Source organism: Camelina sativa, chromosome 8 (genome assembly GCF_000633955.1).
Source record: "Camelina sativa cultivar DH55 chromosome 8, Cs, whole genome shotgun sequence".
NCBI classification, from domain to species: Eukaryota; Viridiplantae; Streptophyta; class Magnoliopsida; order Brassicales; family Brassicaceae; genus Camelina; species Camelina sativa.
The window spans coordinates 21,578,402-21,595,477 of NC_025692.1; the positions used below are offsets into that span (position 1 = coordinate 21,578,402).

General features: G+C 36.1%; 3 protein-coding genes across 3 annotated transcripts in view; 1 reads left to right on the forward strand and 2 right to left on the reverse strand.

Annotated features, from left to right (window-relative positions):
- LOC104709793 (sulfate transporter 3.2-like) overlaps window positions 1-2,581 on the reverse strand; it is a 4,883-nt gene extending 2,302 nt beyond the window's left edge. Inside the window, exons 1-2 of the mRNA XM_010426351.2 lie at window positions 2,154-2,581; window positions 1,708-1,915 (exon numbers count right to left, since the gene is read on the reverse strand). Coding sequence (XP_010424653.1) covers window positions 1,708-1,915; window positions 2,154-2,472 — 527 coding nt within the window. The 5' untranslated portion in view covers window positions 2,473-2,581. The remainder of the gene's footprint in view (window positions 1-1,707; window positions 1,916-2,153) is intronic.
- LOC104707822 (BI1-like protein) lies at window positions 5,587-7,608 on the reverse strand. Its single transcript, XM_010424254.2, has 4 exons — window positions 7,097-7,608; window positions 6,878-6,991; window positions 6,566-6,723; window positions 5,587-5,942 (listed from the first exon to the last, which is right to left on the reverse strand). The coding sequence occupies exons 1-4, from the start codon at window positions 7,356-7,358 to the stop codon at window positions 5,736-5,738; spliced, it is 741 nt and encodes a 246-aa protein (XP_010422556.1). The 5' UTR covers window positions 7,359-7,608; the 3' UTR covers window positions 5,587-5,735.
- On the forward strand, window positions 8,551-13,023 carry LOC104707823 (ETO1-like protein 1). The gene is made up of 5 exons (XM_019228616.1): window positions 8,551-9,506; window positions 10,033-11,763; window positions 11,845-12,136; window positions 12,241-12,550; window positions 12,637-13,023. The coding sequence occupies exons 1-5, from the start codon at window positions 9,391-9,393 to the stop codon at window positions 12,855-12,857; spliced, it is 2,670 nt and encodes an 889-aa protein (XP_019084161.1). The 5' UTR covers window positions 8,551-9,390; the 3' UTR covers window positions 12,858-13,023.

Here is a 17,076-nt window from a genome sequence, read left to right on the forward strand (position 1 = left end):
TCATTATAAGACATAATTTTGTGAATTTGGTTTTTAAAAAGCGAGTTCTTATATTATGAGTAATTTAATATATTGATATATCTTTTGTTTTAATATACTTGGTTTTTTTAAATTCTTTCATATTATAGTGACATATTATTAACATTGCTATAACAAACCAGTTTAGAGTGTTAATAGTTTCTAACTTTAATATCAAGTTTCAATTTTTTTAAAAATATTTCAAAATAAATTATTTAAAGTTTATTATATTATATAAAATTATAAAATTGAACAAAAAAGTATGGAATTGAATTTAAATATTCAAATTTTGACCCGTTACTTAGTAAAAATTTTGATTCAATATATATTATTTTTAAAGAATAATAGTAATAAAAATTTAATATTTTATAGATTGAATCATTTATATTTGTTTTTTTAAAATTCAACTTATGGTATATCCGGAAATAAAACTATTTTTTAATTATAATAAATAATATGAGAATTTATTTGTTTCACAAAATAGACTCATATATAAAAATGAGAGAGGTGAAGTATAATAATAATTAACAAATTAATATGTTAAGTAGATATCAAAAGATTTTATTTGATAAATAATTTAATAAAGAAAATTAATATGGTAAGTTAGATGATATCAAATGATTATTTAGAATATTATCTTTAAGATTTTTGGAAACAATAAATCCAGATTATACAAATAATATAAAACTTAATCTATAACCTATTTGTAACTAACTTATTAAAATTATATAGTCTACAAAACAATGTTGTATACTTCCATTTTATTATATAGGAGATTGTTATCTAGGCCCGGCTCATACCTACGACGAGAGGGGCGGTGGCCATGGGACAAATTTTTTTTTTCAAAAACCTTAAGCAAATGGGGTCCAAGAAAATGGAAAAAAAAAAATTTATGTTGAAAAGGGTCTAAAAAATTTATATGCCAAGGGACCAAAAAATTGTTCAAACGGGGCTGTCACATGCACATTCGAGAATTCTACCATGACTGTTTCAAAATTTAAGTAATGATAATTCCATCGTATATAAAACAAGTAAACATTAATAAAACTATTTATTTTACAAAAAAATAATAAAACTATTTAAATAAATAAATGAAGTAATGTGATTTTGGAGTGTTACGTACCGTAAGAGGCCAAGGCACGTTTGCATGAGTCCGGCGAAAAAAGTGGCAGTGAAAGCTAAGTGAAGGTAAAGCTTTGGATTCTGCACCGCGTTTACCTCTTTCCCTAACATCGCTCCCGTCAACAGCGAGGCCACCGCCACTGTTCCCACCGCTAAATCTCTTGAACTTCCCATTATCGCGTATACCAACGGCGGCACCAAGCTTGAGTCTACATTTTTTTCCCCAAATACACATAATTATTATGTTACTATATATAGTATACATATTTATATGAAAAGACATATAGTATTAGAATTTATTGGTAAACCTAGTTAACATTTTTTGGAGTTTTAGAATAAATAAGTGATGTAAACTACTTTTTTTTTTTGGTTAAAGGTTAAATTTAATGTAAACTACTTCTTCATGTAATAGAGACTAATATATAGAGGAGGGGGAGGAGAGCTTACAAAGACCAAGANATCGTATATAAAACAAGTAAACATTAATAAAACTATTTATTTTACAAAAAAATAATAAAACTATTTAAATAAATAAATGAAGTAATGTGATTTTGGAGTGTTACGTACCGTAAGAGGCCAAGGCACGTTTGCATGAGTCCGGCGAAAAAAGTGGCAGTGAAAGCTAAGTGAAGGTAAAGCTTTGGATTCTGCACCGCGTTTACCTCTTTCCCTAACATCGCTCCCGTCAACAGCGAGGCCACCGCCACTGTTCCCACCGCTAAATCTCTTGAACTTCCCATTATCGCGTATACCAACGGCGGCACCAAGCTTGAGTCTACATTTTTTTCCCCAAATACACATAATTATTATGTTACTATATATAGTATACATATTTATATGAAAAGACATATAGTATTAGAATTTATTGGTAAACCTAGTTAACATTTTTTGGAGTTTTAGAATAAATAAGTGATGTAAACTACTTTTTTTTTTTGGTTAAAGGTTAAATTTAATGTAAACTACTTCTTCATGTAATAGAGACTAATATATAGAGGAGGGGGAGGAGAGCTTACAAAGACCAAGAATAGGAGGGAGATTAGCTAGCTGAGCATAGCTAATCCCTTGAGGAATAGCAAGACTAGCAATTGTGATCCCTGAGATAACGTCTGATTTCAAATACCCCAAACTGTAACCACGAGCCCATTCCAAGATTGGGAACACGTGTCTCAACCCTAACTCGATCTTTTTTGACGTTTTCGATTCGTTTCTGATTTTGCGAAACGGATCGTCGGCGAAAAGGATCTCATTGAGAGTGTTCTTTAGTGATTTCAAGAAAGGTTGTGGTGGAGGTATTTCTACTTTGTGATATTGTGATGCCCTTTTGCTGCACATCTTCTAGTTTAACTATTTAATTTAGAGAATGCAAATTAGAAATAATTTTTGTAATTTGCTTTTGCTTTAAAGAATGAGAGTGATCAAAAAAGCTAAGTCTCATTAGGATTTGGAAGTGATGAGGAAGGGAGAAGAAAGATGAGGTTTTTTTATAGGATAGAAATATAGTTTATACACAGATGATTCATGATTGCATTTTTCATTGGGACCCACAAAAATTATTGGTTTTCATTTTGTTAATATCTAGAGAACAAAACCATATGGTAACTTTATTTTGAAATTGGTCAATAATTAATTAAGAAACTATTGCATGTATGAAAAACAAAATGCTTGTAATTTCATTGGTTTTGTTATAATTTTGATCGAGCAACTTTGGACCATTGTTATGTATTGGTGGCTCATACATTTCGCCGTAATATATCATCATATTTGCATTCTGTGTGGCAACAAATTCCACAAATATTTCACCGTCATGTATCATCATCATATATGCATTGCGCGGCAAGGGACTTTTTGGAGTTTTTATTGTTGTTGTTGTTCACACAATTATGTATTGGTTATATACATACGTTTCATCGTAATGTACCATCATATTTACATTGTGGCCACAAACTCAACAAATCCAACTAACATTTTAATTCATTAGTTTTGTTATCTTGATCGTAAAAATATGGACCATTATCTGTATGTTCTTTTTCCTTTTAGTTTTGGCCTATAAGCCCTTTTTCATTTTAGACTTCATCATAGTAAATAATATGGGTCGAACCCACGCTAGAGATCACTTTGCCCATCATGCTCTCGGCTTATTGGTTACACAAACATTTGACCGTAAATGTATCATGGTTACTTTTGCTTGCGACCACAAATTCTACGAAATCCACTAAAATTTCAACAAAGGAAGCATCTAAAGAGACACTTATGCGAAAACTAAACAATCAAGAGGCATGAATTATTACAATGAAACAGCAATGTGAGCTGTTACAACTTATTACAAGACTTCCCAATTTGGATCGATCACTCTCGTTACCATTATTGTTTTGTCGATTTGCATTTGGAGCATTTCACAATTATACACATTCGATTTCTTCAACACACACCTCGAGGCTTCCCATGTTTTGCCTTCTTTTTTTTTTTAATCAAAAATACTTTTAGTTATCAAAATTAACAAAGTAGTCTAAATCTAAACCTCAAGTTTTAACCTAAATCCTAACTTAACTCTAAAAATTAAATCATAAATTCTAAACCTCAACCATCTAACTGACTTAATTCTTACTTATTTTATAACCCTAAATAATCTAAACATAATAGTCCATTATTCCCTTATCCCCTATATAATAAAACGGAAGTACACGACATTTTTTTTGTAGACTATATAATAGATATATTTATGATGTTTTGGTTATAAATTTGTGACATAGGTGTATCATAATATACGGGTTTGTCTGATTTTTGGTAAGTAAGGATAGTATGAATTTAGTTAATTATAGTAACATATAAATCAATTATAGGTAACATTTAAAAAATAAGAAAATCTCTCAACCTAATTAAAACAAAAATATGTAATTCTTCTTTCACATTTATTTTATTTTATATTTAAATAATTTTATTTTTTATCTAATATATTTAGTTAATAAAATTTATGATTTTTTCTGCATATGATGTAATTAAATTTTTTTAAAACAGACATATATTGCTCAACTGATGAATAAAAAAAAATACAAAATGCTCTACATCACCTAAGAAAACTAGGCAAAGATTCAAAGTCATATTAATAAAAAAGATCTCAAAATGATTCTGAATACGAATGAGCAGAAACTTTGATTTATCAGCCATTGAAATTAAAAATTTATACATTTTATTATGATTCTTTATTTTAAAGAATTTCAACTTTTAATAACTTTAAAAATTCAAATGCATAACTTTTTAAAAATTTTAAAGATTATTAATATTTCAACTATTAAAACATTTATCTTTTGATAAAATGTTTAAGATATGAATAATATTTAAATTTTATAAGAAGTTCAAATATTATAAGTATTTCAATTTCTAAAATAATAAAATTTATTCAAACATTTTAAATTTTAATAATATATACGAATTAAAATATCACATAACGAGTTATATGGCAGGACATGTTTGAGTTGATATTAATAGAAAATTAAAATATCATTAATTCGGTGCTACACAAGTAAAATATCATCTCATTATTTTGTGAACTTTTCAAAAACTTTAAAGATTATTAATATTTCAATTATTAAAACATGTCCTTTTTATAACTGTTTAAGATATTAATAATATTTAAACTTTATAAGAAGTTCAAATATTATAAGAAGTTCAATTTTTATAAAAAAAGAAACTTTATTAAAACATTTTAAATTTTAAAAATATATTTAGATTTTTATGAAGTTTTTTCTGCGGTGTACAATGGATTAAAATATCACACGACATATTATATGAGTAGACATCTTTGAGTAGATATTAACAAAAACTTAAAATGTCATTAATTCTGTGCTACATGGATAAAATATCATCTCATTATTTTGTTAACAATATGAATATTAGATTAATAGACCTATCTAATTAAATCGATTAATTAATATTGTAACAAAATAATTAATATGCGGTATAGTGTAGGTTAAGTCATATAATTAACAATCAAAATACAATATATAATTTAAAAAACTAAACAAATCAAATAAAATTAACAAACAAAAATTAATATTTTTATCAAATAACTTAAACTGCAGTATACCGCGGGTCAAAATCTAGATTTACTAGAATAGATCTTACAAAATAGATGTTATTTTCATAAGTTATATTTAACATATGATTTCATAGCATAGTGTTTGAGCAAAAAAAAATTAAAACAAATTAAACAATCATATATATAACACTTTAAATAAAAATTACAAAATAAATAAAATAAATGTTAACCCATGGTCTAGTACGGATTCAATTCTAGTATATTTTAAAAAGTCAGCCTATCTCTAATTTAAAGATATTTTCAAATAAAAAGTTCAATTATCCCATTTTTTTTCTTATGAGAAAAACCAAGGTTTACACTTCTTCTTGCCTCGTGACTAAACATACTTTGGCACTTTCGCTATAATCATGTATCCACAGTTTTTGTGTTCCCTCTATAATCAATTAAATCACATGAACATGTGAACTGTAACAACGAATTTATACAAATTTATTATCTTATTATAAACATTTTTTAGAGACAAAGAAGCTAATTAACACATCCTCATAAGTCATAATCATCATCTCTGTAAGACTCTAAATACAGTAAGAAGAGACAAGAAGAGGTTGATGATGTCTAGGTAGAGTGAAACCGCTGCCCAAATGTACTCATCATATGTGTATCGTTTGATCAGATTGTCAGTATCATAGACTATGTATCCGCAGAATATTATCGATGCCAAACAACCGTAGATCATCACCGAAATCCGCCCTAATGGGAACAAGACCTGCACAACATCACAGATCAAAATATGAAACCTGGTTATGCAATCTATACTCTCATCTATTGATCTGTAATGTCTATAGTGAAATCAAGTTTCTAGCTTCCAAATCTAAAAAGAATGCTACCAAAAACTACCATATCCAATAGGCTAATTATATTTCTCATTTCATTAGGCAAACCTAGAATCACAAATCATAGATAAAATCACTCATTCTACGGAATGCTTATAGAATATAGTGATATATCAAGTTTCTAACTTCTAGCCAAAAGAATGATACCAAAAGTACCACATTTCAATATGTTTAAAGCTCTCATTCTCTGTAATTAATGCCTAGAGTGAGAATCAAGTTTCTAACTTCTTAGTGTAAAAAATGCTACGAAGACTACCACATAGCACAAGTTAAAAGTAAAGCTCTCATACTCTGCAATGCCTATAGTGAAATCAAGTATCTAACTTCCATTAAATGGGCTTAAAAATTAGAACTCTAATCCTCTGATAATGTCTAATGTGAAATCAAGTTTCTAATTTCATAGCCTAAAAACAATCCTACCAAATTCAATAGGAGAAGCCTAAAACTCTTGCTCTCTCTATCGCATGTTGTGAATTTGGAATAAACGGTGTGTTACTTGTATAATGGCGAAGACAATAAGCACGATGAGAGCGCCGAACAAGAATGGTCCGAGGAAATTAAAGTCATATCCTTTCCTAGCTGCCCAAAAGGTGTATAATGTGAGAGAAAGTACCACAACCGTTGTCAATATCGCTGACTCAAGAATCACTTTCCCTGTTCCAACACAGAGTTAAGTCATAAGCATACACACACACACAATGGAAACCACAAAAGCATCAAGAGATGTCAAAACCAGAATCAAATCAAGAATCAAAATCCCAATCCCTAGCTCAAAATATACTACCAAAGTGGTTTGATGGAGTCTTACCATTGGTGAAAGCACATGACAATCCAACTACAAAAGCCAGAGCCAAAGTGAAAACCCCCAAGAGCAAGTAATTCACCGGATGCTTCTGGTGGTAATAGTACAACGGACACAACACTGTAAAACCAGAGAGAGAAACACAAATTAGATAACAATCAAAATTAGACAAAAAAAATTGAAACTTTGATTCCTAAAATTAGCTTTGTGATGAAGTTTTTGTACCTATGAAGGGAGTGATGATGAGGACTATGTAGAGAGCTAATCCAAGGCCAGTGGTTGCGAAGAACAGAGCAATTGGACGGACGGTGACAACAGTAGCTGCGACGGCGACGGTGGCGAGAAGCTGAAAGGCGATGATAGAGTAAACCTTGCGTATAAAACCCCACCGGAGATCAGGGTTCTCAAGCATCGTTGGGTATAAAGCCCTTGAGCTGCCGCCTGCTTCCACGTCATCTTTCCGGTACGGTAAGTTCCACTGATACATCACGATTCCGAGTCAATTAGGTAAGTTTGAACCCTTTTGATAACTGTATCACGATCAAGAGATACGGAAGTTGAATCGGTGCACTTTGTTTGCGAGTCTCTGTTGTGTTATATTATGAGCAAAACGAGAAAGTTTGGATTTTTTTTTTCCTGAGAAAAAGCGGTTGTGTGGGCAGGAGAGGAAGAAGAAGAAAGTTCATGAAGGCTCTTGGGGCTAAGGTGGAGATGACACGTGACCACCGGAGAGATTACGCATTTACCATGATGACAAGGAAAGGATGGTTCTGTTTTTCTTCTTTTTGATGTCCAATGCGAAAGTGTTTATTAGTGTTCTTGTCAAACTTTTGAGTGTGTCAATTTTCACATTTCTCAATTTTCACAAGAGTTTTTGTATGTTATATACATACTCTCTGTTTCAATTTATCTGAAGTTTAAAGTTTTGGCACATAGATTAATAATTCATTATTTTGTATTTTTACTAATTTAAAACATTATGTTTTTATATAACTAAAAATTATTCCACCAATATGAAAATAAAAACTAGCATTTATAAATAAATAAATAAAATTAATTTTGCATTAAAAGTTGAAAACATCAAATAAAATGAAACAAAACTTTTTTTTTAAAACATCCAAAAGAAGTTTTTAAGTTGAAATACAGGAAATAAATTATTATTTTTTCTCTTTTTTGTTATACTAGTTGATAACTCATTTAATAAAAAATAACTTACGTTGTTTTTTAAAAGATTTTCAAATTAGATAAACTAATCATAGGATTAGACTTTTTATTAAATGTAGTTAAGACATAAAAAAAAAGGCTGTCCAAACTCCAAACATATGCTCGATTATTATACATTAGCTTGGATATGGTGAAAATGGTGTTTTCCTCTCATGACTGACCAATTTTTACAATTTATTTGGATGGAATCAAGACGGATCGAGAGAAGTTTTCTTCTTTCTCTTTATTTCATATTTCTCATAATGCAAATATTAAAGTGGATTCTTTGACACGCTAAACTCGCTTATCTTATTTTGTTTATAAACAATTTTTTTTCAAATTGGTTCATTTGAGCTGATTTTTTGTTGATAAAAAAACATTATAAATTAGCTTAAAAATGTATAAATAATAATTAATTATACAATTCACCATCTCTTAAGAGTGGCCGAAGAAATCGATAGTGGTGGTTACTGTTTGCGTGGAGATCTTAAAAAAAAAGAGAGAGAGGATGAGAAAAAAACAATTGAAAAGAAGAGAAAACTTTCCCTTTTACCAATGAAACATAAAAGTAGAGCTCAGAGAATTACATACAAAAGTGTCAATTTGGAAAACATTTCCCACTCTCTCCATCTCTCTCTCTCTCTCTCTCTCACTTCGATTCACTTTTGTTCAAACTTGAACTTGTCCCCAATTATCTCTCTGTCTAGGGTTCTTCTCTTCAAATTGCAGAGAAGCTCTCGCAATAACACTGGTGGTGTTTAAGGCATCCTCTAGATTTGTACTCTTATCTTACTATTTTCTCATCTCGTTTGTTAAAAAGATTCGTACTTTTTTGATGTCTATGGCATCCTAGATTTGTTAGATTCTCTTTGGTTTTTTTTTCTGGGTTTAGCTTGATTTTCATTGAGCCACTAGATTATGCTGCCACTGCTAGGTTTTCTCGGGAAAGCTCTGATTTTGGTGATTTATTAGTCTCTTGATTGATTACTTTAATGGGTATGAGTTCTATGGCGATTTCGAGTGAGCTTTATGGTTCTCATTCATGTATTTAGGTTTTGTTCTTCTATCTGACTGCACATAAGTAAGTGGTTTCATATAGAAATGCTTTAGCTTTAGGTGTTTGGAAGATCTCATAAATACAAAAAGTTTAGATTTTTATTGTTGTTGTATAGGATTCCCATTAAGTAACCCATCTTTACTTAGGTTTCTGGGCTGGGTAGTGCAGTGTGAAATTGACAAGAAAAAAAAAAATAGCGTGTTGACTACCCTCTCTGGCTATCCTGGAGATCTGGGATTTGTTTCATCTGTTATGTCAGATGAGGACTTTTTACCCATCTGATTCTTGTAAAGAATCACAGCTCGATTCCTTGAATCCACAGTCATGGCTTCAAGTTGAGAGAGGGAAACTATCTTCCTCTGCTTCTTCATCTGCGTAAGTTTTTTTTTTCCTTTTCTCTTTTCTGCTTGTTCTAATTTGTTATATTGAGCTTGAGACGCTTTGGATATAGAGTAAATCTTTGTTCTTTTTGTAGTCCACTGTGCAGAGAATCATTTATCAAAGTTCCTGAGCCGCAGATACTGCCGCATTATAAGCCTCTCAACTACGTAGAAGTTCTAGCTCAGATTCACGAAGAGCTCGAGACTTGCCCTTTGCAGGAGAGATCGATTCTGTATTTATTGCAGTATAATGTGTTTAGAGGTCTTGGAGAGACCAAACTTAGACGGAGAAGCCTTCAATCAGCTTGGCAAGAAGCTACAACTGTCCATGAGAAAGTTGTGTTTGGGTCTTGGTTGAGGTATGAGAAACAAGGAGAAGAGGTTATCACTGATTTGCTTTCCTCTTGTGGTAAATATTCTGAAGAGTTTCTGCCGCTAGATATTGCATCCTATTTCCCAGCTATCACTGCTTCTTCTTCCCCTGAGACAGCATCTGTGAAGACTAANTGTTCTTTTTGTAGTCCACTGTGCAGAGAATCATTTATCAAAGTTCCTGAGCCGCAGATACTGCCGCATTATAAACCTCTCAACTACGTAGAAGTTCTAGCTCAGATTCACGAAGAGCTCGAGACTTGCCCGTTGCAGGAGAGATCGGTTCTGTATTTATTGCAGTATCAAGTGTTTAGAGGTCTTGGAGAGACCAAACTTAGACGGAGAAGTCTTCAATCAGCTTGGCAAGAAGCTACAACAGTCCATGAGAAAGTTGTGTTTGGGTCTTGGTTGAGGTATGAGAAACAAGGAGAAGAGGTTATCACCGATTTGCTTTCCTCTTGTGGTAAATATTCTGAAGAGTTTCTGCCGCTGGATATTGCATCCTATTTCCCACCTATTACTGCTTCTTCTTCCCCTGAGACAGCGTCTGTGAAGACGAACCGCAGTGTATCTAAAAATGTTGTGTTTAAGATTGGAGAAGAGAAAATACCTTGCCTAAGGCGAAAAATTGCGAGTCTTTCGGCTCCATTTAACGCAATGCTTTATGGTAGCTTCACGGAATCACTTCTTGATGAGATAGATATGTCAGAAAATCATGTATCCTCATCAGCTATGCGGGTTGTTAGAGATTTCAGCGTTGTTGGTGTATTACTCGGAGTTACCAAGAACCTTCTTTTGGAAGTCTTAGTATTCGCAAACAAGTTTTGCTGCGAGCAACTCAGAGATGCATGCGATAGAGAATTGGCATCTCTGATTTCTTCTATTGAATGTGCCATTGAGCTTATGGACTTTGCACTTGAAGAGAACTCCCCAATCCTTGCTGCATCGTGTCTGCAAGTTTTTCTTTATGAGATGCCAAATAGTTTGACCGATGAGCGTGTTGTCGAGGTTTTGACTCGGGTTAATAGATCTCAAGTCTCAACCATGGCAGGAAAAGCTTCATTCTCCTTGTATTCTTTTTTAAGTGAAGTCTCGATGTGTATAGATCCTCGGTCTGACAGAACATTGGGTTTCTTGGAGAAATTAGTTGACTTTGCAGAAAATGACCGGCAGCAAGTATTGGGGTTTCATCGGTTAGGGTGCATGAGGTTGTTGAGGAAAGAATACCGTGAGGCTGAAGAAGCTTTTGAAACAGCTTTTAATTTAGGTCATGTGTATTCAGCTACTGGTTTAGCAAGACTAGGATCCATCCAAGGGCATCGGCTTTGGGCTTACGAGAAGCTAAGCTCTGTTATCTCCTCTGTTTCACCACCTCTTGGGTGGATGTATCAAGAAAGGTCTTTCTACTGTGAGGGTGATAAGAAATTGAAAGATCTTGACAAGGCAACCGAATTAGACCCGACTTTGACATATCCTTACATGTATAGAGCTGTGGCTCTAATGTCGAAACAAAATGCTAAGGCTGCACTTGAAGAAATCAATCGGATCTTGGGATTTAAACTTGCATTAGAATGTTTGGAAATCCGGTTTTGTCTTTATCTTGGTATGGATGACTATGAAGCAGCTCTTCGAGATATTCAGGCTGCTCTTACCCTGTGTCCGGACTATCGAATGTTCGATGGGAAAGTAGCTGGGAGGCAGCTCAGGACGCTTGTGTATGAGCATGTCGAGAATTGGACAACAGCGGACTGTTGGATGCAGCTATATGAGAAATGGTCTAATGTTGATGATATAGGTTCTCTTTCCGTGATCTATCAAATGCTCGAATCCGATGCTTGCAAAGGTGTTCTTTACTTCAGACAATCTTTGCTTCTCCTGAGGTAAATTGTTTTGAATTCTCTGTTTTGTCCTAATAATATCGTTAATCAAGCATCTCATTGTTATACCTTTGATTTTAACAGGTTGAATTGTCCGGAAGCAGCGATGCGTAGTTTACAGTTAGCCCGCGAGCATGCCTCGAGTGATCACGAGCGTTTGGTTTACGAAGGATGGATCTTGTATGATACAGGTCACTGCGAAGAAGGGCTTCAAAAGGCTAAGGAATCCATTAGAATAAAGAGATCATTCGAAGCTTATTTCCTCCAAGCTTATGCCTTAGCGGAATCTAGCCTCGATCTATCAAGTTCTTCGACTGTTGTTTCACTCCTTGAAGATGCTCTTAAATGCCCCTCTGATAGGTTGCGCAAAGGTCAGGTACGGTCGTTCTCCATCACTACATCTGATAGGTTGCGAAAAGGTCAGGCGATTAGATGCAGCTGATTAAGTCTATGGCAATGCCATTTGTTGTTTTGTTTTAGGCTCTAAACAATCTCGGGAGCGTCTATGTCGATTGTGAGAAGCTAGACTTAGCTGCGGATTGCTATATAAATGCTCTCAAGGTGAGACACACGCGTGCACACCAAGGCCTAGCTCGCGTCCATTTCCTTAGAAACGACAAAGCTGCAGCTTACGAAGAAATGACTAGACTAATCGAAAAGGCTCAAAACAATGCATCTGCCTACGAGAAAAGATCCGAGTATTGTGATCGTGAACTTGCCAAATCTGATCTTGAAATGGTCACCCGGTTAGACCCTCTCCGGGTTTATCCTTATCGATATCGTGCAGCAGGTTTGTTCTTTTCTTATATAACTCTTTTGCTCTTCTTCTTTTTGTCCATCATCTCATGAAAATATACTTTTTGCGGGTTCTTATAGTGTTGATGGATAGTCGGAAGGAGAGAGAGGCAATAGCGGAGTTATCACGAGCTATCGCCTTTAAAGCGGATCTTCATCTTCTGCACCTACGAGCGGCTTTCCACGAGCACATTGGGGAAGTTGGAAATGCTTTGCGGGACTGTCGTGCAGCGCTCTCGGTCGACCCTAACCATCAGGAGATGCTGGAACTCCATAGCCGTGTTAATAGCCATGAACCTTGAAACGCAACCATACACAACAGAGCTTCGAGATGAGAAGTAAAGTGTGAAAATTTGTAAAACTAAAAAGAATCATAATTGGAAAATCTTGTAATCTCTTGTCACTCTTTTATTCTTTTGTTGTTGTTTTCCTAAGATCGATTTTATATTCAACGTAAACTTCAAAATTCCTCTGGGCCTAAAATGGGAACTGAACTTTACCAAATCATTCAAAACCGTAGAAGCGACGATCCATATATGTAAAAAAGGATAACCCAAGCTGATGACTAGTTTTGTCCTCAAATGAGCTAATTTCTTCCTTTTCTTTGTTTTTAACTAAAAAAATACACATTTTCCCACTTTATTTGTTACTTGAATTATTTCATGTATATTTATTTCCTTCGTATAGCGTATATATTTCAGAATATTTCACAATTCAAAAAAACCTTTTTGGAAAAGAAAAGAAAAATAAAAGAAGAATATTCGTGGTTGCATGGGTTAGTAGTTTACGCTCGTGTCTCATGGTCATATGTTTTTTTTGGCCTACAGCGTAAACTTACTAAAATATACACGCCTTACCAATGAATGTAATGTGTTGATGTATGAAATCGACAATATAAATAATACGAATATTTTTAGGATAAATCGGAACAGATCCTTTTATTAACGTATAATTGAAGTGAAGGGTTTACAGGAAATGACAATCAAAGAGCTAAGCAGAGTTAATACGAAAATTATTGCTCTTCTCTCTCTAATTGCCTCCAAAAACGTCCTCAGCTCTGACAAAAACATCTGGTATTTATAGTGGGCCAGTGAACTAGGGTTCCTTCTGTCTGCTCTGCGAAATGACCATTTTACCCCTGCGGCCAGATGGGCCAGATCCATGACTTTAGGCCCTAAACTTCTTGAGAATCTTTTGTTTGGGCCTCCTAGAATGTTGGGGGCGAAGCCCATATCCAACAATGGTCCCCCTAGTCCGATGAGCGATGGCTTGCTTTAGCTCGTCGGATACAATTCTGCGTCTCTAGGTTTGCCGTGTTGAAGGAACGTAAGATTCTAAGAGCTCAAAGACCTTTCCGAAGGTTCCAGGATGAATAGTGCGTTACGCACGTTTTCCTAGATGTGGTGGATTTGAACGAGAGTTTTGAGGGTTCTATGCGTAGCCGTATCCGTCGATCGGATCCCGTGGCGCCACGGTCACACGGTGTGAAGATGGTTAAAGAACCGAGGTCTCGCCGTGATTATGGTCGTTGCGCGATGGCTTGTTGAATTGGAGACTTGTGAAACATTCAAGGCTTTGGCGCGATAGAGAGGTGGTGCACATAGTCCGAAGGCGTGCCGGTCTCGGCGCGATGAGCATTGACGCGTGGAATCCAAAGGCATGTCGGCCTTGGCGCCTCGTCTCGTTGTCTGTTCTCGTAGGAGCCTTAGCGGCTTGATATGAAGCGTGAAGCGAATTGATACGAGGCGTGGAGCTTGATATGAGGCGTAGAGCTGTTTGATACGGTGGCGCGTAAGAGGTTGGAGGTTTCACACTTGTCGTGGGAGTCCACGATTTGAGCGGTTGTGGCATGTGCGTTATCGTGGAGTGCATACAAAACGACGCGATGATTTGGCTCGACGTGGCTAAGAGCATACGGGAAGTCGTGGTGTCTAAGCGCGCATACAAAAACGGTTAGATGATTTTTGTGATAGCGCCTAGAAGTGAAGTCATGTCGTGAAGATGATCTCCGCAGTTGCGCCTAGATGCGAAGCCATGGTGTGAAGATGATCTCGAGCCCTTCCCGTAGTTTGTTACCAGAGGTGCCGACGAGACTGCTCGAGAATGATGCGTCTTCGTATTGCTTTCCTTTTTTTTTGTATTGCGAACATCGTTGCTTTATGAACTTGGTCATTCGTACTTTTATTGAGGATTTTCGCGCAAAAGTTGATTATTGCCGATTTTTGTTATCTTAACTATGATGAAATTCCTTTTGATTTTTTTTTATGCTTTTGTCGTTGCGGGGCATATTTTGCAGTGCAGGACGTCTTCTGGCTTACCCTGGATATGTTATTCCCCGTAACGCTGAGAGTAGACAAGACAGACTTGTCGTACTAGTTAGGTGTGTTCAGTCGTGACCGGCTTATCTTGTAGGTGCTGCAAGAGTTGCAAGAGTTTGCGAGTCGGGGTCTTCGGCTTATTCACTCTGCTCTCTGCTAGCTTTTTGCGAGTCTGGCCTCGGCTTATAAATCCTTACCAAAGTAAGGATGTGGATTATTTCACCACTGCACCCATGCGGAGCGCTTGCGAGTATGGATTCGGCTTTCAATCTTTACAAAAGTAAAGTTTGTGGATTATTTCACCACTGCACCCATGCGGAGCGCGTTTAAAATCGTACACCTGGCCAGGGCGACGATGTGGAAGCTAATCGTTAGCAAGGCAGTATTGCCCGAAAACTCATTGGGTGCGGCTTTTGCGTCAGGCTTATCCCATGAGATTTTTTTTTGAGAGGTTCTCGTTGCGCCAAATATGACAAGTATTGTTCCTTGATGTGTTTTGGTGAATGTGCGGTGGTTTTCCGGCGGCGCTGTCTGGTGGGTGCGCGTACGATGTCAGCGTGATGGTATGGTAGTTGACGCGGAGGCAACACTTCTCCGTATGGCAAGCTCAACACTTCTCCGTATAGAATCGTTGGCGAGCTCAACACTTCTCCGTATGGCGAGCTCAACACTTCTCCGTATGACGAGCTCAATACTTCTCCGTATGGAATCGTTGGTGAGCTCAACACTTCTCCGTATGGAATCGTTGACGAGCACAATACTTCTCCGTATGAAATCATTGGCGAGCTCAACACTTCTCCGTATGGAATCATTGGCGAGATGGTGTGACTTGCGTCATTCGCGGACAGGCTGATTGTCGGCGAGATTGAGAAGTTAGCGAGCTGCAAAGTGACCTGCTTAAGGGTTCACGAGATATTGTGATCGCGAGATGCTGTCAAAGGTGTTGCATTTGATACTTGGCGTGTTTGAGGGCTGATGAGGTCGATATCGTGGCTTGATTGAACTTTCGGTGAGCCCAAAGGGTCGTTGCGATGTCGCTGTTATGGGATATGCGTGCGAGATCGAGATCGTATTTGGACGTAGAGAATATCGATGATTGTTCGTTGCGAGTAACAAGTGCTTGCGTATGGACGTGGTACGCATGATTAGATGTTATTTGTGTCGTCCGGGGTGCGAGGATAATTTGGGTGTGATTGGTTGGAGCGACGCGCGTAGCGCCTACGGCTTCGCGGTCGGTTGGATTGTTGCCAGCGGCTACACGAACGGGGGGCGTAGCGCCTACGGCTACGCCATTGGTTGGAGCGACACGCGTAGCGCCTACGGCTGTGTGGTCAGTGAGTGTTGCGTCCTCGACCGTAACTTCTTCGGTCCTGTCGACGCCTTGGAGCTGGTTCGTCCTCGCGCGGGTGTGCCCCCATATGGTGCGCCTGGGAGACTTGACGCGGGCCGCGGAAGAGTCGACGCCTTCGTCGCTGGAGAGATCGGTGTGAGACATGCTTCTGGTTTTCTGAAAACACCTATCTTCAAATTCTATTCGTCAAATGAAAGGATTCCGTCTAGCCCCACGGTGGGCGCCAAATTGTTGATGTATGAAATCGACAATATAAATAATATGAATATTCTTTGGGATACATCAGAACTAATCCTTTTATTAACGTATAATTGAAGTGAAGGGTTTACAGGAAATGACAATCAAAGAGCTAAGCGGAGTTAATATGAAATTTATTGCTTTTCTCTCTCTAATTGCCCCCAAAAACATTCTCAGCTCTGACAAAAACATCTGGTATTTATAGTGGGCCAGTGAACTAAGATTCCTTTTGTTTACTCTGCGAAATAACGATTTTGCCCCTACAGTTAGATGGGCTAAATCCATGACTTTAAGTCCTAAATTTCTGGAGAATTTTCTATTTGAGCCTTCTAGAATGTTGGGGGCGAAACCTATATCCAACGTAATAGACGTTCAAGACACGTTTAGCCGTCTAGGGACTAAATGGACTTAACATAATGTTCTTTTTGTGTTTGATTGGAATATATATACATTTTTATATAAAATTTAAAGAGATAAAAAAAGTTAAAGAACGGATGAAAGAGTGCGAAAAATTCTAGTTGGTGGGGTAAGTACTTTTCTTTTGGGCATGAACACTTTTCAAAGGTGACAATATTAATCAAAACTTAAAAAGGTCAAAAAAAAAAAAAAAAGGAA

Excerpts from the sequence above, each read along its gene's own strand:
- LOC104707822 (XM_010424254.2), bottom strand. The coding sequence starts at position 7,358 with ATGTATCAGTGGAACTTACCGTACCGGAAAGATGACGTGGAAGCAGGC. Across the intron at positions 6,724-6,877 it reads GTCATGTGCTTTCACCAATG|GGAAAGTGATTCTTGAGTCA; the intron begins GTAAGACTCCAT and ends GTGTTGGAACAG. Across the intron at positions 5,943-6,565 it reads TTGTCTTCGCCATTATACAA|GTCTTGTTCCCATTAGGGCG; the intron begins GTAACACACCGT and ends GATGTTGTGCAG.
- LOC104707823 (XM_019228616.1), top strand. The coding sequence starts at position 9,391 with ATGAGGACTTTTTACCCATCTGATTCTTGTAAAGAATCACAGCTCGAT. Across the intron at positions 9,507-10,032 it reads TCCTCTGCTTCTTCATCTGC|TCCACTGTGCAGAGAATCAT; the intron begins GTAAGTTTTTTT and ends TTCTTTTTGTAG. Across the intron at positions 11,764-11,844 it reads CAATCTTTGCTTCTCCTGAG|GTTGAATTGTCCGGAAGCAG; the intron begins GTAAATTGTTTT and ends TGATTTTAACAG.